The sequence below is a fragment of the Physeter macrocephalus genome, chromosome 9, assembly GCF_002837175.3.
Source record: "Physeter macrocephalus isolate SW-GA chromosome 9, ASM283717v5, whole genome shotgun sequence".
NCBI classification, from domain to species: domain Eukaryota; kingdom Metazoa; phylum Chordata; class Mammalia; order Artiodactyla; family Physeteridae; genus Physeter; species Physeter macrocephalus.
In genome coordinates this window covers 14,166,795-14,193,297 of record NC_041222.1, presented here as the reverse complement: position 1 = coordinate 14,193,297, position 26,503 = coordinate 14,166,795, and the positions used below count along the sequence as shown (strand labels likewise).

At 36.1% G+C, this 26,503-nt stretch overlaps 1 protein-coding gene across 16 annotated transcripts in view; it reads left to right on the top strand.

The window, feature by feature from the left end:
* MUSK (muscle associated receptor tyrosine kinase) overlaps positions 1-26,503 on the top strand; it is a 94,275-nt gene that overhangs the window by 23,116 nt on the left and 44,656 nt on the right. For 8 of the 16 annotated variants that reach the window (XR_008618175.1, XM_055087032.1, XM_055087023.1 and 5 more), the window contains 4 exons: positions 692-819; positions 2,167-2,308; positions 11,998-12,027; positions 21,053-21,082. Coding sequence is in view for 15 of the 16 variants with exons in the window: in XM_055087032.1 (XP_054943007.1) it covers positions 692-819; positions 2,167-2,308; positions 11,998-12,027; positions 21,053-21,082 (330 nt within the window). In the remaining variant the exon portion in view is untranslated. The remainder of the gene's footprint in view (positions 1-691; positions 820-2,166; positions 2,309-11,997; positions 12,028-21,052; positions 21,083-26,503) is intronic. The other 8 variants (XM_028493666.2, XM_028493669.2, XM_055087026.1 and 5 more) reach the window with 2 other exon arrangements.

Sequence of the window (26,503 nt, the reverse complement as noted above, 5' to 3'; positions counted from 1 at the left end):
CAATCCTTCTATGCAATAGATTTAATAACGTCTTCCTCTGAAAGCTCAATATTGGAGAATAAAAATTAACTGACATAAACTATTTCTTCTGAAAAAATTAATTTAGGAGTGTTTCACAGAACAGTATACACAAGTTGGCTTTGCAGAGTAGAGTTACTCTGAATTGTATTACAGAATTTCTCTGATTACAATTATAGTAACATCTGATTTATTTTCTGGAGGATAAATGTGTCTAATTTTTACATCAAACTTAATAGTCAGATTAAGATGGAAACCAAAGGGAAAGTAGGTCATAACTCAGAATTATACAAATAAAACTTATATCAAAACTTTACTTTCATATGTTTTCAGGTCTGTTGCTATGAATTACGTAATGTTGAATTGCTATCAGTTTATTTTAATCAACTTTTTATTAACTATTTTTAAAGTGAAGAATACTATGATAATTTTAAACTCCTACTATGTTTTACGGACTGATTTTTCAAATAAGATAAAACAGAGATAACCTAAATTTTCAAAAGTGATTCTGTTTGATAGCCACTAAAAACATGTCTTAGCATTTGGCGAATTCTGTATTATAATAAGCCTAAGAATATTTTTAATGTATATTTATAATTAAACATAAACTTAGAAACTCTAAGTTTAATAAAGCCATATTGCTTTTTAATTTTTAACCTTCATTTCCCTTTAGAACCTAAAATAACTCGTCCTCCCATAAACGTAAAAATAATAGAAGGATTAAAGGCAGTTCTACCATGTACTACAATGGGCAATCCCAAACCATCAGTGTTGTGGATCAAGGGGGACAGTGCTCTCAGGGTAAGTGATTGTTATGTTAAAACATGTATATACAACACATTTTCAAATACAACAATCCTTTGCAAACTCAGTCGCACACTTATAAACTTAGTATAAACTTTTTTTCCGTGTACAACATTTAACCAAACTTTAATATTTCTGTTCCCATATATGCAAATTGTAAGGCATTCCAGTTGGGGCTGAGTAGGGGAAAAAAGAGATAGGAATCAGTAGTGTTAAGGATGATAAAGGAGGCAAAGCAGAGCAAAGCTACAGTCTTTTTTGTTGGTTGGTATTTGAATCATTTATTTTTCAACATTGAATCTTTGAGACTAAAGAGATTTAAAAAATGGAACTAAGCTCCAGGCTTTAGACCTGACAAATAGTTTCTGGGAGGAGAGAGAGAAAAAAGGCTTGGAAGAAAAAGAATGAGAACATTCTGGAGTGAAGTTAGAGCACCAAGACTCAAGACTGGTGAACAAACCACCTTGACAACAACCTCAATCACATACAGTAGTCAAACTTGAAATGTATTATTCACATGCTTATTTTGTACTGCTTTGTATCTTATACCTACATTTATTGATAAATTACTATACTGCATCACCATCGTCTCTTTCCATCCTTGTATAACCTACTAACTGTGAACTCAGTGAGGTCAAAGACATTATGTTTTTCATATTACTGTACTCAGAGTATTCCATGGGGAATACATAGGTGTTGATATATGTCAGTTAATTGAAATAAAACATAATATCAATTAGCTTTGTTTTATTTAAAATAAAACAAATAATTTTCATTTTTTATGGTAATCTATATAATTCTGTGGCTTTCCTTTTGTTATAAATATTTTCTACAATAAAAGCAGGGGGTGGCTCTATATATACTACTGAATTTAGAGTCCCCAGAGAGAAGATTGATGTAACATTTGAACTGTAAAGACCAATTTTTGTATTATCTGTAGAATTTTCCAACTTTTCAAAGGACATATATTCTGCTAAGGATACCATATAGGCAGTAAGCATGGCTGTTAAAAGCAATGCTTTTAATCAAACAGACCTGGATGTGACTTTTTTACATATCAAATAAACTCCTAAAATAAGGCTTGTTGATGTAGGACATTCAATAAGCCTTGGGGTCCTCATATAATGAAAGAAAATAAAAATAACTGTATCTTATGGCATTGTTTAAAATTAATTTTGGTAATCTTATACTATCTCATTTATTATTGTATGTTACCCATAGTAAATGCCAAATAAATGTTAAAATATTTTTGATAAGAATGATAGTGATGACTAGATGAAACATAGCAAATGTGTCCTTGACAGACCTATGGCCATTTTTAATTCATGTCCCTATCCCTGGCAGGAAAACTCCCGCACTGCGGTTCTTGAATCCGGGAGTTTAAGGATTCATAATGTGCAAAAGGAAGATGCAGGACATTATCGATGTGTGGCAAAAAACAGCCTCGGGACGGCATATTCCAAATTGGCGAAGCTGGAAGTTGAGGGTAAGGAGTTGCGTTCCTTCCCATTACAGTGCTAGCAGAGGGCCCCACGCTCTACTGTGAAGGCTGTATTTCAGCTTGCGAAACAGAGAGGCAGTATGTAGTGCATTTCCCTCATTTATTCCAGATATTAGACCGTTAGGTCAGCACTCAAAAAATTGAAAAGAGAAAAAAAAAATTTCCTTTGTATGACAGGTCATATTCCATCTACAGCCCATCAATTAACCAAAACCAACTAAAGTCACTATAATACTAAAACAATAGGATACCATTTTAGAACGTCTTCTCCCTTGTTTATAAATTTGAAGATATTCATTTTATCTTTTTTCAGCATAAAAGACGTGTCTTTAAAATGTATCAAAAAGAAAAGAAAAAAAGTAACTTCTTTCCAATTGTATTGTCACAAAGGGTCGAGAAAAATATAATACTGGCTCAAAATGTATAACCCCAAATGGTCCTACTTCTGTGAGTTACATTGTCAAAATATTTTCCGTTTTTTAAAGTGTTCCTTTAAAGTCAATTAATCCAACAACTGGTTGTGAAATATCTTCACTGAGAAATCAGAATCCAGATCGAGCTAGGGATTCTATCCATTTGGTCCTCAGCTCCTTCTTGACTTAAAATTATAACATATTTTGCTTAAAAATAGAAACTACCAGCATGCCTATACGAGGTGAGTAAACTGAGTGCAAAACGCTTCCCAGCTCCTCCTGTTACAGGCCTTAGAATTAACCTCTCTGGCTCTCAGTTTTCTTATCTGCAAAGTGGGGTTTGTTGTGAGTATTCAATGAGATAAGTTACTGGTAGTATTTAGCAGAGTGTCTGACCCTTTGTAAAACTCAGTAAATGTTGACTATAAGAATTATCACTTCCTTTTCTGCTTTTCTGTTATATGATTGATAAAGTGATTATCACACACTGGCACAAATTATAGTTCAGCTTGGGAAGACTTCACAGTTTCCCCATAGCTTACTTGGGTGTCACCCTTCTCTTAGGCCAAAATCGACCCTTTCCTACATTTCTTCCTTCTCAATCATACAGTTTTCTATTAGCTCCTTTAAGATTATCTTTATTTCCTAGCTAGACCTTCTTCTCACAGCTTTAATGATCTCATTTCAATTAACTGTTCATGGAAAGGAATGAGGCTGGAGGGAACAGTGGTTGTCAGATGTAAAAAGAATATATTTTTAGCACAGCTGCTAGAATTTAATATCTTTTAAATTATCGATGCTATTTAAAGCTCAGAATGCAACAACCACCTGATGTAACTTATTGAGTGAAAATTAAATAAACATACAAACACACTCAGTCCCACTTTCAGACACAGTGAATGTCTGCCTAGATCCAGCGTTTCCTTGAACTATATGTGGAGGGATACAGAACCAATGTTATTCATTTGTGTACAACATCATAAATGTTTTCCTCTTCAAGGTATGAAACATGAGCCCACTGAATTATAACATCAAATACTGATTGTTTAGGTTACTGTCTTCAAAGATATTGAAACCATTTGCTTTAGCTTTGGCCTAGAGAAAATTATCACAGATCTCATTAGTTGGAGTTCAATTAAACAGTTTGGTCTTGCCTTCCCATTTAGTTTTGTATCATGCCTATCAGTAAAACTGAACACTCTCCTTTCTTCCAAACACTGAAGCGATCATGTTCATTGTGTTAATAATTAATATATGCTAGAGATTTTATTAATCTTGCTAGTACTGAGAGCTCATAATATCATTTAAAGTTACTCTACCAGTAGGTACGATGCTCATTTTAGCACACATGTCTATTTCTACTCCATTCTAATCCTTATTAGTCAATATACACGAAAATATGTGACATGCTTAGCACAGCTGCTGGTATATAATATGCATTTAGTAAATGGTATCAACTATAATTATTACTATTAGAAGATAAATTTTGTAGCAAATCTGCTTTGGCTATTGAAGCTCTGAAAAATTGGCTTCCACCTAAAGAAATAGTTGAGGCATGTCCACAAGATATAATGCAAACATAACCTATTTTAAAGGAAGGGCCAATTCAACCAACAACTCAGAGCAGGTGAAAAGGCAACTAAGAAGTCACTGGAAGAATCCCAATATACCTTCAAATGCCTGCTGTCTTGGCAATGCTGAAGGCTAAAGATGAAGCTGGCCATGGTCAGTTAGGACAGATGAGCATTTGCTATGTATTTTTATCAGTAACTCTGCAAATTAGTTTGAGCAGATCAGAATGAGAGCCCTGTAAGTGCTATTTGATGTGGGGCTACACTGAGGGCAAATAGGTATGTCAGGGAAAGATATGGTTTGTCTGCCACTGTGAGCTTCTAATGAGGTTAAGCATGCCAGGTTATGGATTTAGTACAGTGTGTTTGCTAAATCTTAGCAGCCATAACAAACACGAAAGAAACACCCTTGGACACAGAAGTAAAGCTAGCTCCCTTTCTAGATTGCCATCCTCAGACCGCCGGGTCTCTGGAATGGCAATGTAAAGATATTCTACTCTGCCGCCTTGCCTTAAAAGATTCAGACAGTGGCATGCAAAATTACTGATGGAACCATCTAACTCAACCATGACCAAACATGGATGTTTTTCAAAAAGGATGAGCAATGGTATGGCTAACATTTTAAAATCGTAAATGCTTTACACGTATTATTTTATTTTAATTTTCACTAATAGTCACTGAGGAAGGGCCTATAATTGTACCATCTTAGGAAACCGAGAAACACAGAGGATAACTAATTCACTCAAGGCTGCACAGATAGAGGCACCTAAGAAATGGGGTAACACTGAATACTGTCTGTTCTATTAAAAAACGAGAGAATCATGTGTGACATTGTCAAGAGTAGTCAGAATGGGGATGGGGAAGAAGCCAGAATTCTGTGAATGAAGGAGAACAGGAACTGAAAAACAGAGAGACAGTGTATGTAGACAATTTTTTTCGATAAATTTGGCAGAGAAAAGGGATGAGTCAAAAAAGTTAGCAGTAGTTAGAGGCATCTTTGGCACATAGGAAGTATGGTTTTGCACGATTTCTCTTTTTAAAAGATTGAAATATTTAAGAAAAAACATGGACAGTGTTAAAATATTAACGAGAAGGAACTCAGAGAGAAGGAAAATTTGAATATACAGGAGACAGGTGGAATAGTCAAGGGACTGTGGTGCTTGGGAAGGCAAAAGAGATGTATTCAGCAATAAACTTTATATAGGGAGTGACCGCATGTCCCAGTTTGCCCAGGACAGTTCTGGTTTCCACCTGTTGTCCTGGAATAATTATTAATAGAGTCCTTCTTTTACTTTCAAAAATATCCCAGCTTCAGTGGTCAATTATATGATTACTTAGACAGGAAGAAGAAACTTCCTTCCTTGTAATAGGAAGAAGGAGAAAAGAGGTGTATGCCAGTATAAATGAGTTCAGAAGTTGGGCAGATGGGATTTGAGAAAGCTCTGTTCTGATGGGCTGCATTTCCTCTAGGAAGTAGGAAGTAAGGTTATCTTCTGAAAATACTTCTGTAAAGGGGGAGTAGAGGGGTGAGGAGAGTGGAAAGGTTTTAAAATAGCTGTGGGGAATGGGGGAGATGACTCACAGGGAAACTAGGCTTGCTGGGCCACATTCAGATTTTAGCAGAGAACAGGGCTAAGAATACAGAGTTGGCATCAGGTTGCTTCATTGCAGGTTTTCCCGCAGGGTTGCTCAGCAGTACAGGTATAAGTTGGAATAAGTAGAAAGCCAAATCCAAAGGCAAGATATAAGCAATGGAGTTTTGCCAGGAAAGAAAAGAGGGCAAAGGATTTGTGAATATTGTAAGAGAATGCTTGAAATGATGACTCACGGAATCTTTATGTACTAGATACACAAGCCTGGGATTAAACACTTAGAACTCCAGCAACACGGCCAACAAGATACTATGAAAATCTTCCTACTACAAACAGCCAGAAATGCCGGGTTAGTTGTATAACTCATAAGGAAAAAATGTAAATATTCAGAAGTCAGGAATGAATGGAAATTGGAAAAGCAGAGCAGTAAGATCACGAGCTGGTTGGTCATTGTCCTCCACGTAATGAGACAAGTGCCCATTTCTATAATGTAGAAGATTGGTTTTGAGACTCTTAAAGGGAAAAAGTCAAGGTCTTGGGTCCCTGTGAAGTGGAAGTTAGCGCTGATACCCTTGTAAAAAGCTGAGAACCACTGAAGTGAAAAGATAGGCCAGAAAAATTCTACCCGTTGGCATAGAAAGACAACACAGAGGTTTGTCTTTCTCTTCCTAAGAAGAAAAAACAAGTGTTCTTATGAATGAATAGCCAACACTCAGGACTGTATCTCAATTAGATTTGGTTTTGAATTCATGCTGCCAGCACAGCGAGTCTGGGAATCCCCAGTTGGAGAAATTCACATAAAAATTAGTCCCAGGTCTTCCAAAAAAGACATAGAGATAGCCAACAGGCACATGAAAAGATGCTCAATATTGCTAATTAATAGAGAAATGCAAATCAAAACCAAAATGAGGTATCACTTCATACTGGTGAGAAGGTCTATTATCAGAAAGTCTACAAATAATAAATTAGAGACGGTGTGGAGAAAAGGGAACCCTCCTACACTATTGGTGGGAATGTAAATTGACACAGCCACTAGGGAAGACAGTATGAAGCTTCCTTAAAAAACTAAAAATAGAGCTACCATATGATCCAGCAATCCCATTCCTGGGCATATATCCAGAAAAAAATGAAAACTCTAATTAAAAAAGATGCATGCACCCCAATGCAGCACTATATGCAATAGCCAAGACATGGAAACAACCCAAGTGCCCATAAACAAATGACTGGCTTAAGAAGATGTGGTATATATAAAATGGAACATTACCTGGCTATAAAAAAAGTGAAATATTGTCATTTGCAGCAACATACATGGGCCTAGATGATATTATACTTAGTGAAGTAAATCATTCAGAGAAAGACAAATATGTGGAAAGACATATATGGAATCTAAAAAATAATACAAATCAATCTATATACACAACAGAAACAGATTCACAGACACAGAAAACAAACTTATGGTTACCAGAAAGGAGACGGAGAGAGGGAGGGACAAATTAGGAATATGGGATTAACAGATACAAAAAAATACATAAAATAGATAAGCAACAAGGATTCACTGTATAGCACAGGAATTATATTCAATATCTGGTCATAACCTGTAATGAAATATAATCTGAAAAAAAACTGAATCACTTTGCTGAACACCTGAAACTAATACAATGTTGTAAATAAACCATACTTTAAAAGAAAAATGTTAAAAATTAGTCCCTGGTCAAAATTTTAACAACAAAAAAGCTGAAAAAAGAAACACCTTACACAGGTTACATAGGGTTTTCATAGGTAAAGCCACACTGAGGATGAGTTCACAATACAAAATTATCGCATCCACAGGAAACAACCCGCCTTGAGTGAGAATTAGCTGACACAATATACAAAGTGATTTAAACCCCAGAAAATTCGATTAACAACACAATATAACAGATACTCTAAAATAAATATGTTTAAACTAAAGACACAAAAAGAGGAGCAACAAAAAAGTAAAATACATTAGGAAGAAGAAAGGCAGTTCCGATAAAGAATTAAATATAATTTTAACAAATGAAAAATATAATGGTTAAAATTAAAATTCAGCGGTTGAATAATGATATATTAGAGATAAAGAGATAATTCACACATTAGAAGTCAGCTCTTCAGAATTAAGAATTCAGTGCAGAGAGATAGGAAAGATGAAATTGAATTTAAGAAATAATTAAGGATAAAAAAAGAAATAATTAAGGATGTAAATTATAGAAAGAGAGAATAGAGAAATATAAGAGAAGCTATACTCAAAAGCATGATGCCTGAGAACTTGCCAAAATTGATGAAAACTTAAATCTTCAAGTACGAGATGTACACCAAGTCCCAAGAGTAAAAATAAAGAGCCGATATAGAAATACTTGTACACACAGACACATTATAATGAACCTAATACATAATGAACCAAAGACAAAAAGGTGATGTTAATTATTAAAGACAGATTACTTACAAAGAACATCAACTGAGAACTTGCCAAAACTGATGAAAACTTAAATCTTCAAGTACGAGATGTACACCAAGTCCCAATAGTAAAAATAAAGAGCCGATATAGAAATACTTGTACACACAGACACATTATAATGAACCTAATACATAATGAACCAAAGACAAAAAGGTGATGTTAATTATTAAAGAAAAGACAGATTACTTACAAAGAACATCAGTTAGAATAACAACAATAGACAGGGTGTGGGAAACCAGCACTTGCAATTATTCTTATAATTTGGTGTAGCCTAGTGGATATGTTTTTTGTTTTTAATAACCATCAAACTTTAAAATGTGTATAGATTTGTCTCAATAATTTAACTTCTAAAAATTTATCTAAGGGAATTATTTACAGAAGTATATACTCAAGATTATCACAAAGTTGTTTATAATAGTAAATTTTAAAAAATAATTTAAATTTGCATCAATAGGAGACTGACATAATATGTGATGAAATTCCGTGTGACCATTAAAAAGGATGAGATCGATCTATATGTATTAATTTCTAAGACTTTCCACCGTATATGTGACTTGGGTCTGTTTCCTGTCTCTGAATCTCATTTTCCTCATCTCTAAAACAGGGATAAAAATAGGACCTACCTCTTAGGTTTTTGCAATGATTACATGAATTAATACCGGCACACAGTAAGCACGATATAATTATTTGCTGTTTTTATTAGTAGTAATTTAATTAATAATTACATAGTGCTTACCATGTGCAAGGCAATATCCTATTTCTTTAGAAATATTAACCCATTAGAAATATTAATGTGTTCATAAGTGAAAAAGTAAGTTAAAGAACAGTATGTTATATATTATACACTGGAGTATAAATGCCAAATTGTTAATAGTCATCATCTCTGCATATAGAATTACATGGGGGGGTTGGTAACCTTCCATCATATACTTTATATAGCTTTATACTTTCTGAACTTTTATAAAGAGACCTTTATAATGAGGAAGAATTAATGCTTGTATTCATGCTTTGGAAAAAATGACTTCTTCCAAATATTATACTATTTTAATCAAGTGATATCAACCTTTCTGTTCATTGGTTTTACATATTAGTTTTGTAGTTCTGTTGCTCCATTCTGCTCTAGAACAAACTCAAGGATGGGAAAAGTTTTGTCAAAGGCAATCGATCCCTATGTTGATTAGATATTCACAACTCTTGCCTATTGGCTGAAGAATGTTCAGGGTGGGATCAAGATAAACAGAACACGGAAGCTGTCATTTCCTTAGGGAGGGAATTAACCCGTAAAGACAGTAAGCTGAGGAAGTAAGGGAGCCACTTAGATGGAGTGGGAAGTGAAAAGGTTCAGAGAGTGGCAGCTACTGGTGAATTCTCTCCTCATTTGACTCTTCTTTCTTGATTATGGGCAGAAACCTGGAATTTATGATTCTGTAGTGGCTTGGAGGATCCAAACTAAAATTCCATATGGGTTCTGATTTCTCAATGAATATTTTCTACACTTGGTTAGGTGTTATTGACTCATAAAGTAAAATAACAGTAAGTTCACATAGAAAAGTGAAGCACTCCTGGGTGTGAACTATATAGCTATATTGATTTGCCATTGGCAGGGAAATCTCTGGTTTCCCAAATTCCATAGTCACCTGGAATGCAGAAAAGAGCTGTCAATCTCACAACTGTGGAGGCTTTCCCTCTGGAAATGTTAACCCCTCTCTCGGGTACCTCTGTGACAGTGGGCTTTAGGATAGGCCTCATGGCAGGATAAATGAGGGCCAGAGAAATCTGTATGTCATATTTCATAGAAAATTTCATTTTCTAAATGTTCATTTTAAAATATTTTACCATATTTGAGTGAATCTCACAGTCATTGGTTTCTTACAACAAGCATTGGCTAATTTTTTGTTTCTTTATTATGCATTTTAATATATCTGAAATTGAGATTTGTCTTACCCAGCTTAAAGGCAATCATACCTTGTTTGTGGCTTCTGCCCCTAGCTAAGATGGTTCCTTAGCTGTCTCCAGATATGAGAATGAATATGCAATTATAAAACAAAGATAAATCAATCATATTGGCTCAGAAAGATTTCCTTATATGTAACTAGAAATGTTCCTTCTGTTTGAGATCATTTCTTTTAATTAGTTCCTCACAGAGGTAAAAACATCATTTTCAGCATCATAATTCTATGTAGTCTCCCCTCCCCACACCGGCCCTGAACAATGATACTTGCTGCATTAGTTTTGTTTGGTTGAAAAGAGACAAAGTGACTTCTCAGGGACCTATGGAAGGAATTCTCTTCTAAGTCAAGGGACAGCGTTGTCTCTTTCTCCAATCTACTTCATGTTCTACCTTAGGCATGTGCGCATCCAAAGAATGATCCCTACTGTTTCTCCTATGTGTCTTTAACTGAAACAGTGGCAGGGCGATACCACCATGGAGTGTGATGATCTGAGTGGTACAGCCGAAGTTTTCAAGGAGAGGCTGCCATCAGGGGAGGCGTTGAATGACCTCTGAAGTACCAGATTCTTATTTTACATTTCCAATTTTGACGAGAGGGATATTCTCCCTTAAAAAATGTTTCATAAACACTACACCACAGAAATTAAACACTTCTAATACGATAATGTAATTATTCTTTTTATAGCCAGAAAGAACATTGTTCTGAGTTTTTTAATCATTGGAAAGGATCCATTAAAAAAAACTACAAATATCTAATTTTCTTATATTTCCCTTATATTCTTACATATTTCCCTTATACTTCCCTTATATCCTTTGCCTTAATTATTAATGAAATGATTTATTTATTTGGAGCTGAGGGCGGATCTTATACGTTCTGTGAATATCACTTTCAGACGAATCCTGCTTTGTGTATAGAAACTGGTTGAGTATAGTATACTTGACACCCAGATTAAAATAGATGGATGTTGGAATGGATTGGGCTCCCTGCTAATTGTATTTTCTATTATTGCCTTGTTTCCTCTTGGAGATTTAAGCCATTAAGGAAAAGATTAGGCAGAAGACAGGCTAGAACCAAGGGTTCTCAGTCAGCGATCACCAGTGGGAAGAGGTGGCTTGGCATCAGTATAAAGCTGCAAATGAGAGCCCTAGAAGCAGACCAAGAAGAGAACAGAACCCTTCTACATAGAGGGTTATTTATTTGCAGGGGGCCTCAAAAATAGACCCATGTCTCCACACTTGGGAGAGGCATTTTGGGGAGTGAGGAGGAGGGAAGGTGAGCCATTTGGCAAACTTAATCGGCTCCAGAGCAAGAGTTTCCCAACACTGAACAGGGCACTTGATTGCTGTCAATCCCTTTCTCTGCAATCTGAAAAGCGTCACCATGTATCCTTAGGGATGACCTGGTCTATTGGAGGCTTTTGTTGCTGTTGTTGAAGATTTTTGGCAAACATACGCAGTATATAAGATAAGTAGAACTCTAAAAGACCAAAACAAATACACACATAGGATGTCCCAGAGGCAAATGGCAAGAGATCTAACTCTAAGAGATCAGGACTGTTTTCAAAAATGTTAGACTTCTGGCTGTCTTCTTTCCTAGAGATCAGACTTCCTTACTGCATCTAGAAATGTTTACATACATTTGATTTACTTTTTCCTTTGTTTATGCTGCAGCTCTTAATATGACAAATGCCACAGAGAGAGGTATTTAAACCCCCAACGTGTGCTGTGCTCTCAGTGATTGCAGTCTTAATAAAATTTGCAGTGGCCCTGTTCCCAGCATCAATTCTACCTGTCTGGTGCCACTAACAGCTTTGATTTGCTGTCATGAGTACACTGTGTATTTAAAAACCAAAGAAAAGAAACAGGCATTAAACCTTCGATAACCCGGGGGGCTATCATGGGGAAAATTAAATCTGCATGATTAATAGGGTGCATGCTCTAAAAGAAGGGTTTGACCCATTGATTTCAACTTTAGGGGAGATTATGCTGCATTCTCATCTAGAAAGTTCTATAGTGCTTTTGAGAAACAGTGGTAAAGTGGTCCTTTAGTTGAAGAGTTGTCAGTAAAGTTCTCTAAGGACAAAAAAAAAGTTATATAATGATTATGCACTGAACATATAATACTTCAAGGTGAAGAACAGTTAGGCCCTCTTTAATCACTTTTAAGAAAAGAAAATGTGCTTCAAAGATTTGTATTCAATTATTTAAGATAATCAAATTGATACAATGTTGACATTATATCGTTTGAAATGAAAAGTTATTGGGACCTAAAATATGCATCCTCTAATTGGAGTAAGGTTTTATTTTCATTGTTTAGGTATTAAAATGATATGTACCAAGTTCAAACATACATTCACCAAAAAAATGAAAAATTCTTTCTCTTTAATGCATTAATTCATCCAACAAAGATTCCTTGAGCAATACGCCAGGTGCTGTATGAGACAGAGAAGACCATGTCATCACTGGGCTTAATTTCAAAATGTAGCTACTTTGAATCATGCAAAGGTATCACAGAAAGCTGTCAGGACTCTATGGCGATATGGAATTCAAATAATACATTCACCTGTTTCCTTCAGAGATCCAATATGTGACTTTCAAATTTTAATTAGTATATTTATTTCCACCAATGATAAACTATACAGGGCATGATTTTTGGAAGGAACTTAATGTACTGGCTTATAACATGGGCTCTAGATTTTTGAGAAAACTGCCTGGGCTCCAGAGACTAGAGTCAACTGCTTAAGTTCAAACCGTGGCTCCACCACTTACTACTTATGTTAACTTCAGGTGGTTTACTTCGTTTCTTAGTGCCTCAGTTTCCCTACCTGTAAAATAAGATGAATAATACTTCCTATCTCATAAGTTGTAAAAGGATAAACCTCAATACCATGTTTAAAGCTCTTAGAAGAGTGCTTGGAACAGAGAAATCACTCAAATAATAGTTATCAATATTAGTTCTAGAACTAAAGTAACTTCTGTACAACGAAAGCAACGACTTAAGCAACTGGAAAGATGTTTACAGCTCTTTACTCCATGGGTCATCTTTATCCTTGAGGTAGAAGCAATAAAGTTCAATGCAAAAACTAAATTTTTATTTAGAATAGAGTTGATGTTTTATTAACTTTGGTTCTATCAGAAGAGTAACCATCGACTTTAAAATCTGAAATGAGCCCTAGAAGTTAGAGCTCAATCCCTTAGTCTTCAGATAAGGAAACTTGAGACCAGAAAAATGATTACTTTGCCTAAGTTATCCAAGAGGTTGGATGTCTTAACCCCTAGACCAGGACATCTTTCATTACCCTGTTCTTGAGTCTTTTCTTTTTCTATGTTTATGTTACATAGATCAGTACTCTGCCATTTTCTAGTTACGTGAGATTGGATAATTTACCTAACCTCTGCAAGTCTATTTCCCCTTTGTGAAATGGGGGCAATATGACTTGGAACATAGAGTTCTTAAAAGGGGCTGAGGTAGCATATATACAGTGTCTACATGGTAGCTCTTCGATAAATACTGGCTGTTGTTGGTACTGTTGTCTGTTTTTTACATTGTTATGAAGCTGGATGACTTCTATCCAGAGAATATTGCTGGTTAGGCTTCTCAAATTTCATAAATAGAATGTCAACATTACCAACTGCTCCTCTTGCTTCCAAAGAACATAAATCTACCCTCAGTCAGCAATGCTTTGTCCCTGCATTCTTGGTACTTGTTAGAGATTATAACTTTGGTTTGGCCCCATTGTGACAAGTGATATAAGGATGCTTATCTAAGGAGCTGTATGAAGATGTGCCTTTACCGGCAAACTAGAAATGGGCTGTTTAGAATCAAACTGTCCCCCCCAAAAAAGTATAAAAACAGGAAAGTCGAGGCAACCTTAGCGCATACCCCAAGCTTACATCATATTTTATTCACTACAGAAATAGCTGTTTGCCAAAAATCTTGTTGAAAATATTGATCATTCCATCACTCACCGCTCTGCAAAACATCTTAAGTGAGAAATTGCTTTAAAAATTTAGTGCCTGGGAAGAAAACAATGGTCGCTCTTGAGACCATTTTGCTCTCCTTCCTGTAGCGAGAACTGTGTACTTTATTTTCTTTTACTTTATTTTTTGCTCTAGCTTGCATGTATCTCAGAATTCAGTTTGAAGCTTAGTCATAGTATCCGTTACACTAAACCAACAAGAGGTCTCCTTTTCTTAAAATGAATGTGTTGTTATTTCATTTAATTTACTGTCACATCATTGATTATACTCACTTCAAAATTCTCTATGAAATGAGATGGAAATAGCAAAGCTGATGGACTAATGGAACTCTTCCTCCAAGGTAGTGGTTTCCAAGCATCAGTGCACATCAGATCTTATTTAAAGGCATAGCTCTAGGTTGCATTCCCCAGGGATTCAGATCTGATGCGTCTCTGTTAAGGCCTTTAACAATCTCCCAAATGATCCTTACATAGGTAGTCTATGAACTACACTTTGAGAAACATTGATTTAAGGATTTCTACCTGGAATGTCTTTATTCCAGATGAAGCTTAAAAATTTAAGAAGAAACTTAGGTTATTCACCATTAGTATTAGGATAGCTTCAAATTTATTCATTTGTTGAGTGCCTACTATATTCCATGTAGTGAGGTAAATCCAAGGTTACAGAGATAAATAAGACATGGTTCCTTTCTTGAAAAGTTTTCAAATTTAGTGAGGAAGGTGAACATGCAAGCAAGTAATTACAGTAATTAAAGTTCAATATATTTGCAATGATAGAAGTTTGGGCAGGATACATACACAGGACAGGGGAGACAGTGAAAGGTCAGGGAAAGCTTCAGAGAGGTGAGGTCCCACAGGGTTTTGATGGATGAATGGCAGCTCATGGTACAGATCATATCTCAGTGAGGGAGGGGAAAAGGCAGACTCATCATGCTAGCACAGGCACACTGACCCCTAACCAGAGAGTCAAGGATGGGCTAAAGAGTTTGGGATAGTATCTACTGGAGGTGCTATGAAGACTAGAAGAAGCTGCAATTTGACTCACAAGCTATTTGAGTTTATAGTCTATGCTATCTTTCTTGGACATAATTTTAAAATGGAGGTGTATATCTACCATCTCATCAGCATGGGACCCTACAGTTTGGAGGCCTATCTATGGTCCTATTGGAACATCCAGAATCGCATCTCAAAGGCTACAGAAATGTTCCCAAGCCAAGCCACCTTAGACAACCGGGATATTACAGTGTCACACTTAAGATTAAGGTTGTGACTCCTGTTTCTCTTCCTAGCTACAATTTCTGGTCAGCTAAAAAATAAATAAATAACTTGAAAATGCTGGTTCTTATTAAACTTCAGCTTCTTTGACTACTGTCAGAGCTCAGGTATCTTCCTTTTCATGCGATTAGGTCAAAATGTCATTTAAAAGTAAACGAAGATTTTGATAAATATACTGTAGTTATTTATATACAGTGTTAACATTGGAGGAAACTGAGTGAAGAGTACCTGGGAACTTTCGTATGCTTCCTTTACAGCTCTTCTGTAAATCTAAAATTATTCCCAAATAAAAATCTTTTGAAAGGGTAAACTAATAACGACTTCCGTCCTCCTCATCAAGCTGTTTAGCATCTCCTCCCATTAAAACCAGAAGATAATTTTTTTAAGAATGGAAAAAGTGAATCAGAACCGAAATTCAACTTTTGACTTACAGTTAAACTTGTAATATATTTTCAGAACCATTTTAACAAAAATATTCCTAATAGTTGCTCTAGCTACATCGAGGACTGAAATCAAAACAAGTTAACTTTGTGTGGCTCTTGTCTGATTTCCTTGGTAAACATGTCTTACTCACAGTCATTATTCACCATCCATATTTACAAGCTAGGAAAATGTTATTATCTCAAAGGCCACAGAAATGTTCCCAACCCAAGCCACTTTAGAGAACTGAAATGTCACAGAGGCAGGCCAGCCTGACTTGGAGGAGAGAGTCAGTTTGTGAGGGTACCATGTATGTTTTTCTAAAGGAACTTGCGCTCCCATCCCTTCAGAGATGGAGCCACAGTGGATAAACTTCTTTATGCATTGCTCTGCTTCAAAGGGGACCTAAATGTAAACAGTGGCAGCACACCAGGATCGGGTTTCTTTGCTTTAGCCACCAAGAAGTCAGGAAAGGAAAACCAGGTATTTACTTAGGTTTATCATTACTATTGTCAGGTTTTCTTTTAATGATTGGAAAACAAAAGAAGAATCTGTTCAGAAACAAAGTACCACGGAGCCTCACTGTGATTTCTTTTCAACCACCCCTGAGCCATTTTTTTAAAGTATAAAATTAAAAATTAAAATGACCTTTTTTGTTCTTTGTGGTGGTTGTCTACTAACAGGCATCTCTGACTCAATAATTCTTAAAATACAATGCTATAGGAGACAAATGTAGCCTATTTAAGAATGGATTCAAATAATCTAATACTGATTAGCATCTATGTTTTAATAATAGGGCCTGAAGAATGGATTTCTCTTTCTAGAGTGATTCTTGAGGATAATTGAGGAATGGATTTAAGCACAGGCTTTTAACACCTACAGAAAGGCTATTCAACATGATCAATATCTGGGATGCAGCCAGCTAAGGCAGACTGAAATTTAAAGACAAGATAAAATAAAATAACCTCTACCTCTGAAGTCAGTTGGAAGAACAGCTTTCATCAGTCAGGAAGATAACCATAGAGATAGAAATAGCAAGCAAGCAAGGAAGAAAGCAAGCAAGAAAGAGCTAGAAGACATGGCTTCAAAATTAGCCTTCAGTACCTTCTAGCTGTGTCTTAGTTGCTGTATTAATTGGTTTGTACAAATCATTTCACTTAATCTTCTTCATAATTCTATGAGTTGGGAGTCGATACCTACATTTTCTGCATGAAGAAGCTGAAGTTCAAAGAAGTTGAGCAATATCACAGATCAAACAGCTAATAAGCAGTAGAGTGAGGACTCAAACCCAGATCCACTTGCCTGGTTTGTTTTAAGGGTATTATATACAACTGTAAGGAAACAGTTATAGTAATATGATTTTGATTTCCCAATTTCTGAGTATGTCCTTAGAAAAAGCCCTAGAATGGTATTCTTAGAGTACCAGAGATTTCCTTAAGATATTGCCTAAGAAGAAAATTATAAATGATGCCATTCTACAAAGAGCAAAGAATGTGCTATTTCAGCCTCCATTGAGACTTCAACTCTAGATAGCCAAATTCCTATTATCTTCTTGGCTTTCCTCACTCTTACAGTCAAAAGAATGGAAACCGTCTCACAGATCTGCCCGTTCTCTCTTCTGGTTTCATTTCTTTCTTTCTACAAGATCTACATGACCTGTATTATTTAACTAAATATATTCCTTTTATTTCTGCCAAAGAACCTTGATGGCTTTCCCTCCTTCTATATAACAATACATTTCCCCTCCAAACTTCTTCTCCCATCAACTAATACGGTGAACTGAGTAGGAAAAAGTTAGTTGACCTTAGAATCAAATCATATTTACTCACTCTCACACACACACACATATTCAAAATTGGGGAGATAGACCTTAATAAAAGCAAATATTGAAATGAGTATTGGGTATTCAGGAATTTCAGTGGAACCAATGACCTAACTGTTTTATTATATGAACGCAAATAAAAACTTATGCAAATTTAGATTCATAGAGGTAGAGTATTTAGAAAGAGTCTTGCTATTCTTTGAATTTGTGAGACTCTAGGTGTATGTTAGTTTTAGTTCCTGGTACCACAAGATAAGAGGATAAATACGAAAAGAGGGAAAGATAAGAGGTGGTTCAAAAGTGAGCAGTCAGGATGGTAAACTGGGGCTAGCAAGCTTGGAAAAATGAAAAGATTTGATGGATTTTTTTTTTCATTTTTGTCCAGTGGATAGAAGTAGGAACTAGGTCTTGGCAGGGTGCGGGGGGAGGGTGATTATAAGGAGACTGATTTTAGTTTGATTTAGAATATATATGTATATATTTTTAAAACATAGTTGTTTAAAATGGGTTGATATGATAATGCTGAGTTCCTCATAAACAAAGTATTCAAGAAAATGATGGATATCCTCTTTCACTTGGATGTTGATTTTATCTGATTATTCCAATATGAGAAGTCTCAGATTCTCTGTTCTAAATGTCCTACTGAACAATCCCAAGAAAGCAGAGACGGAAAATGAATCACTATCCAACTCTTTTTTAAAGAATTTCCTTTTTCTACAAGAGACTGTGCTGGACCTTAAGGGGAAAAAAGACGGCAAAAGCAAAGTATGCTATGCTGCTCCTCCACCCCTACTCCCCACCCTCCAAAGAAGATTACAAATCACATTGAAAGACAAGACTGATGCAGTACACATAAGGCAATTAAACGAAAATTTAACAATTAAGTGGGAATAAAGACCATGAAACAGAAGACAAGAGGGATCGTGGTAGGCTAGGCAAGCAGGATACACGGAAAAACTAGGACTACAGTTTGACCTTGAATAACAATCTCCTACACTGAATGCTTGTACTCAACCTTAAATAGTTTGCAGGTATTCTTGCATATTTGTCTCTAATTTAAAGTAACATCAATTGTGTGCGCATGTGTGTGAATGTGTATGTTAATACATAAGCATGTGTAAATATGTATATATAAAGATGTATATTTGCATTTGTGTATAGAAAACAACTTTGAGAGTCTATATACGAAAGTATAATTTCTGGTGGAACTTCCAGACCTCCTCCTAGGAAAATGTCAAATATTAGACATTCTTTCATCTTCCAAGTTGGTTCTACATATCTGGAGTGGAGGAAATGGGTGCATTAATTCAAAACTGCTTCCAATTTCAAACAAATCAAGTAAAATGAACAATAATAACAATAGTAACAGCAAGGTGAAAGATGGCAAAGGAAAATCAGCATTGCCCTCAGAGTCTACTTTGAAATACAGCCCAGTAAAAGATCACGGTGTAAAATTAAAAGGAGACTGAGGATTTACCTGTACTTGCTCTAGAATCCTAGTGAGAGTAGTGTAAGAGATGAGTAAATAAAGTTCTCAAAACTTACTAAGGCCCTTCAACTTTAGTGGAACAAAATTTTGGAGATATAACAGCCAGATAATAAAGACACTTAATATTCCCAGAGAAGTTCCTTGCCCATCTCAGGCACTCATAAATAGTTATTTGGCTGGTGGAAAAAAAAAAAAAAAAAAGGTTTTTTCTAAGCTTAGAAATAAGCACAATTGTGCTGACGAACTAGAAAGACATGCCCAGCCCAAAGGCATTCAAATATAATGTTTCAGGTCCAATCTGGTCCAACTATGGACCTTTATTTATTTCTTCTGATTAAGGTCTGTGTGGCAAACAGGGAATCTCTGCAGTTTTCAAGTGTCCAGATGACCAGTTTTTAGCTTGGAAAAAAACTCATTTTTAGCCAACATGACCTTGATACTTAAAAAAATAAAATAAGAATGTGCCACGGACTTGAGTGGTGGAGGTAGGGAAAGTTCAGAGTAAAATCTAACTGGGAAATTATAAGTTCACTTAAATTTAAGAGTATTGGGTATTAAGTACCAAAATGAGGCCTTCTCACTGTGATGCTAGGTTAGAACAGAAGATCTGGTGTCTGAAAGTTGGAGTGGCATTTCTGGCTCTGCATCTGCAGCAAATCTGTGAGTCTCAGATTCCTTGCCTGGAAAATGGGCTGAATAATATCAATCATGTACAATCACAGAGATATGGTGAGGGTTAAGTGAGATAATATACAATGTGTGTAAAAGTCTCCATAATCTGTAAAGAATTATACCAACGTATTCTTATCATTAAAAGTAGTTAACAATAGCATTGCCATTTTATACTAAAAACAAATATTGTACTTGGCTTATCACTAATTCAAAGAAAGGTCTATTCTAACTATACTCCAATAAAATTAAAATATTTTTTAAAAAACAAAGAAAGGTCTAAATTGACATGAAAAAATAAATCTTCATGATAGAAAAATAGAGTTTCTTGTGGGCTCTACATCTGATATGGTTGTATTAAACATTTTGGAACAATTAATTTGGTGGTTGTCTATTTTCTAGGATTTTTAAAATTCTAAAAATTCTCAATTCCATATACCCAATTTAGATATTTTTATATTTTTCTTTGTAGCTTGCTTTACTGTTTTTTTCCTGAAAGAGAATGACTTGCTCCTCTCTGCTCTCTGAGCAGCCTCTGGGAATTGATACAGAGGAGAGAATCTGTTGGATGTAGGCTCTCTTCTGCAGACACCCCCTAATCCTCTGTTTACCACAACATGAGTCTATTACCATAGAAATGATAGCTGAGATCCCAGATTCAACATCACTGACTTCACAGCAGGGCCTCGTAAGTGGAGAAGCCACGCTGACAAGGAGAAGCACAACCACGACTACTATTATCAGAAAAGTAGACAGTCTGTGGCCTTGAGAGAAAGGGTAATTGTCAACACCGCAATAAAAACTCATGAATGAGCTGTGTTGTTGGGATATGCTGTAGTTCATTTTCTGTGTAATACTGCGTGACTAAAAGTAATGATTTGAAATTTTATGTCATCTAATAGTTTGCTTTTAAAAGGTCAGCAGTTGCACTTGATTGCACTTGTCTCTCATTGAGATAAGAAACAAGCAGATTCTAATTCATCTTTACAGCACTGTTTCTGTGCTCAAAGATTTCCCTTTTCATGATGCATTGTTTTTGTTTGTGTTTGTTTGTCTTGTTTCTATTAATAGAAGAGAGTGAACCTGAGCAAGATACTAAAGGTATTTTTTTTGCTTTTTGCACTGCTTCTTTTTAAATGTATGGTTCGATTCAATTGTTTATTTCTCTGACCTTGTAAACAACTCTGAGTGCCATGATTTTGTAAGGAAATAACAAACGATGTACGGGGACTATTAATTCAGCATTTAACAGTGTTATTAGATGGGCTGCCTTATTACATAATATAGTTACTGAGCATTTACTTTTATTAAGAAAAGTTTGAATCAACAGAAATGTTTAAACTTTGTACCCCAAACTCTGAAAATGCAAACAAAATGAAATGACGTAAATCAGCATGAGAATATAAATCTCACACAGATTGGAATAGAAAGATCCTCTGACCAAAAGCCTTGCGGGGACAGCAGGTGAGGGTGTTACAATCTTCAGAGACTTGTAAAAATGTCAAGGTGCCAGCTTAGGTTTTTACTGTCATTACTTGAAGTGGACAAGTATTATGCAACTGCTCCAAACCAAACCAAATCAATCAAACTGTTCTCATCTAACTTTTGTATATTTTGGATGAAATTCACAAGTTCTCATATAATACAGTTTGGCTCTAGGAATAAACCCTAGGGTGGTATTCTTTGAAACAGCACCTCCTTATCTTAGTATTTCAAATAAGGTATCCGAGATGTTTTCCTATTTCTAAATATCAGGCTGCTTATAACTAAATTTAGATAAAATTATTTCACCTGCTCCTGTGTGGTTTTGGGGGGTTTTGTTTGTTTGTTTTTTAGTTTTTGTTTTGCTTGTTTTCAATTTACTCCTGTCAGTGCTGGTTTGAATCAAGTAGCCTCAAAGACCTCTTTAAGAGAAGCTAGAAAATTAGAAAGAAGGAAAAGAACGAAAGAAAAAGTTCATGCAAACTTATTGTGTCCTTTGAAATAATTGCTCAGAAATAGAATTTATAAGGGACTTCAGTATTCTTCTGGTCCTACTCGCTTACCAAGAAAAGAGAGGCAATTCATCTCAAGCCAAACTGCTTATTAATTTCAGGATTTAACTTGGGTCCCCCACCTGTTAGGCTTTCCATTACCCCACCAGGGAAATTTCAGAGTGTATAATGGCCCTACTTCCTTATTACAAATTCAGATTACCCCTTAAAATGGAAACCAATAATAAACTTTATTATATATCTGAAAGTGCTTTGAAAAATGGAACGAGAAAGATGGGGCGGGGTGGGGGGAAGGAAGGAAAAGAAAAGAAACAGAGAGAGAAAGGAAGTGGGAATACAATACGGTTATATTATACAGAACTTTGGAATCACTGGCTGCTTAAGCCCAATTTTGAATACAGGATTCTCAACCTGCAGTTAGTATTGTAAACTTACCCCAGAGAAAGTAAAGGCCAAAACTCAGGACTAGATACCATGAGAGAAAACCCAGGGATAAATAGATTGCCCGTGTCTATTTTACATGTTGCAGATGAACAATAACGTGCTTGCCCATAGGAAAGCAAGTCAGAAACAACTCACAGTGAATTGGAGAATGGTGGATACAACTACTTGTAGAAAGAAGAGTTGGATAATTTTTTTCTTTAAAAATCCACATCAAAACAATTGTAAACATTTTCCAAATTACTCAGTAATGTCATGCCCCTTCTATTAAACAGCTTGTTTATGCAACAAAAACACTTTTATATTGTCTTTCATGCAAATAAAAGGTAAAATAGGGATATTCAAGGGACATTTATTTGATATGAAACCTATCACATTACTTTTAAAATGGATGACTTAGAACGAATTTTCAGTTTGTGGCTACCGCTAAAACAATGGGAGTTTATTATTGAACTATGTTTATTATTACAGGTATACTGTTAACCATGGAGCAGTCTGGCATTTATTTTTAATGGCAACTGGCTTTATTGTTTTTAATGTTTGATAAATGTGGTGAAATTTCCTTCTCCATCCCTTCACCTTTTATGCTTGGAACTGGTAACAAATACTGATGGGTATAAAAATATTAGCTTTATTGCTGATAAAGCTAGATTGAAAAATAAAGCTTTCTCTTCCTTCATCCAAGAATTAGAGTCAAGTGATCTACTGATTCCTCCCCACACCTCCACCTTTCACCTGGAGTCATAGGATGGAGAAGTCCTGACCTGGAGAACTTTCCTACTGCATATTAACCCATACCCTTCTTGTTTGCTGGGTAGCTGGCAGAAAGATGGCCCAGAGAGGATTGAGATACTCATCATATATACAAGCACTTTTCCCCCATCTCGCCAATCAGAGGAGTCACTCATTCACTCATTCAACAAATATCTATTGAGTGCCTACCATGTACCATGCAGGGTTCTGGATCGAATGATCAATGAACCGACCAATGATCTGTCTATCTATCAATCGGCTTGTGTTAATGAACAAAGCAAGCTTTGCCCTTCTGATGCTTACATTCCAGGAGAAGAGACAGCCAAAACACAAACAAACAAATCAATACTTATGACATGGTGTGAGGGGGATGTGTTGAGAAAGCATTATGAGAAGACATCTGAGTCAAAACCTAAAAGACATTTGCAACCTTCTTTGAGGGAGGGAAACTGGCAGGAAAGGTGTAAGCTATCTTTCAATACTGAAAAAAGAGTCAAGTTTCTATTTTATCCTCTGGCAAGAATGTGGGAGTGCAGGAGAGACCAGCTTCCCTTTATTTCCTGGCCTTTTTTTTTTTTCTCTTAACCCATCAAACTTAACAATGAAACCCATGATCAGTCAAGGGTATATCTGCCCCCTTGGAGCAGGAGACCAGCAGGTTGTCAGCACAACCCTACATTCATGAAGCCACCTGCAATGCCAATGGTGCTCCTTTCTGTACCCTCCTGTGCCCCACTGGACCTCCCAGAAGGTGCTGATATGGGACAGAGCAGCACATTAATTAAATTAACTCCAAGGCTACATTGACCTCTAGAACGATGACGGACTCTTTTTTAGTTACCATCGCACGTAATTCTTAACTGTGTCGTGCAATATGGATCATCAGAGGTTTAGCAATGAGCTCAAATGATATTCCAAATAATGTAACGCCATCCAAAAGAAGAGAAAAATCGATAAATTACAAAATAAATAAATAAATAAACCCTCCCTTATTATTAAATTTCCAGGAAGAATTTAAAGTCCCCAAATGAAAATTCTTGCCTTTGTAAATTAAAGCAGAAAAAAACAATCTAGATTTCATAGTTTTCCAGTTTCTTATGCTTCTCATCTTCAGCCAGAAGGCTCTCATTCAGGTTTAAGGGCACACTGACTATTGTCATCTTCAGCAGCTGCTGTCTACACTTTTCCAGCATTCATGGAATTGAATTAAACCCACTCTCAGTCTTTCAAGGATCCTGCTTTTTTTCCCAGATTCTCGAAGGCAGTGGGACCCATGAAATGATCATTGCAGTAGACTCAAACTCAAAAAATTCTGGACACACAAGTATAGCCCCAACCCCTACAAGAGTTATTTCAGCCAAATGATGAATATGGACTCAATTATGTTGTGCAATCTAAGTCTCCATTATTGTTGCCAGAAAACATCAGAAGGAAAAGAATCCCTGGGTGTACCCTCGCTCGGATGCCAGTCACTCTGTGTTAGTTGTCAAGGGTCCACAACCTGTGAACTTAGACTAAGTTGGGAGAAATCTCCTATCAGGTGTTCAGACGGGGTACCATGTTTGTCGCTCTGGAAGAAATGTACACTGCCTCCTAGCTGGCTTGTCTTCTTGAGAAATTTAGACTTTCCAGTGGGGACAGCCTCTGTCTTCTAGTCTTGACTGACACTTCCTTCGGACCCATCCAGCATTTTGCAACTTTTTAATTTTCCATTTCACCTTGGAGCCTTGTTTTTCTGGAACTCCAACAGAGGTGCAGCCTTTACCCCTATTTTAAGAAGGCAGTTTTAGCTCTCACCACCAGGCTCTCAGGACTGGCTCCATAATTTGTGGACCAGGTGCAAATGACAGTGAGGGCCCCTAGTTCAAAAATCACTTATAATTTCAAGACACAGGCAGCAGAAAAATAAACGAAGCATGGGGCCCTCTAAGCATGGTGTCCTGGGGAACTACACATGTCACTCGCTCTTGGAGCTGACCCTGCTGACCACCATAATGACTGCTATTCCTCTTGCTATGGAATTTTTCAGGTTATAACTATTGCCTGCTAGGGAAAATTTTCCCGGAGTCCCATATTTTGTTTCAATTTGGAATCATCCCCCACAGAGCTCTGATCTAAAACTGTTGTGGTTATTTCTGAACTCTTAAGACTGACACCTCTGACCAATGTTTTTCCTCAGAACCTTACCCTTCTTGAGGTTTTAGGTTTTCTAGTACCTTATGCTATTTCAATGGCAAAAGAGGTATGTGTCCCATTGCATGTTTCTCTGGAGCTGTAGAATAGGCTCTACTGCAATTTTTAAACTTTTTAATGTTAAGACTTTTCAATCTTACAAAAAAGTAGATACAGTAATATATTAATAGTAAACTCCCATGTTCCCATCACCCAATAGCAACAATGATCGATAGTCTACCATTTTTGTTCTATCTAACCCAGTACCATTTTATTGCTGCTGGTTTATTTTAAAGCAAATCCCAGACATGAATTCAATCCATCCGTATGTACTTTAAGGCTTTTTAACGCAGTCACATTACCATTTTCATTACCCCATCCATCCCAGTTAGCACTAATTTCTTAATACCATTTACTACCAGGACAGTGCAATTTTTGATTGTCTCAAAAAACTTCTTTTTACATCTGATTTGTTGCATAAGAATCCAAATGAGAATTCACACATTACATTTAGGGCTATGCCTCTTAAGTCCTTCTCAGTCTATAATAGTACCCTCTTTTTCTTTTTTCCCCCAATGTTATTTATTTGGTGAGGAAACAAAATAACTTGCCCTGTTCAATTGTCTATATTTGGGATATGATTGAATTGTATCCTTATAATGTTGTTTAACATGTTCCTCAATCCTCTATTCTTTTGTATATTGGTAATTCGACCCCAGGACTTATTTAAAATCAGGCTCAATTTTGTGTTTATTAGAGGCAGGGGGAAAAATTCAGCTTCCTTTTAAAAATTAAATCCACATTTTTTTTTTTAACACTTTTGCCTTGAAGTTGGCACCTTCCTTCCTTTTTCTTTCTCCTGGCTTTAGGGTCCAACATGTGTATTTCTAACATGCTCTTCTAGATTCCACTTCTTAGAGTCCTCAATATCAAAAAATAGAAAGGTGAGTTCAGTGATGTTGAGCATTATTTCATGTGTTTGTTGGCAATCTGTATATCTTTGGAGAAATGTCTATTTAGGTCAGAAATGCAAATGAAAACCACAATGAGGTATCACCTCACACTAGTCAGAATGGCCATCATCAAAAAATCTACAAACAATAAATGCTGGAGAGGGTGTGGAGAAAAGGGAACCCTCTTGCACTGTTGGTGGGAATGTAAA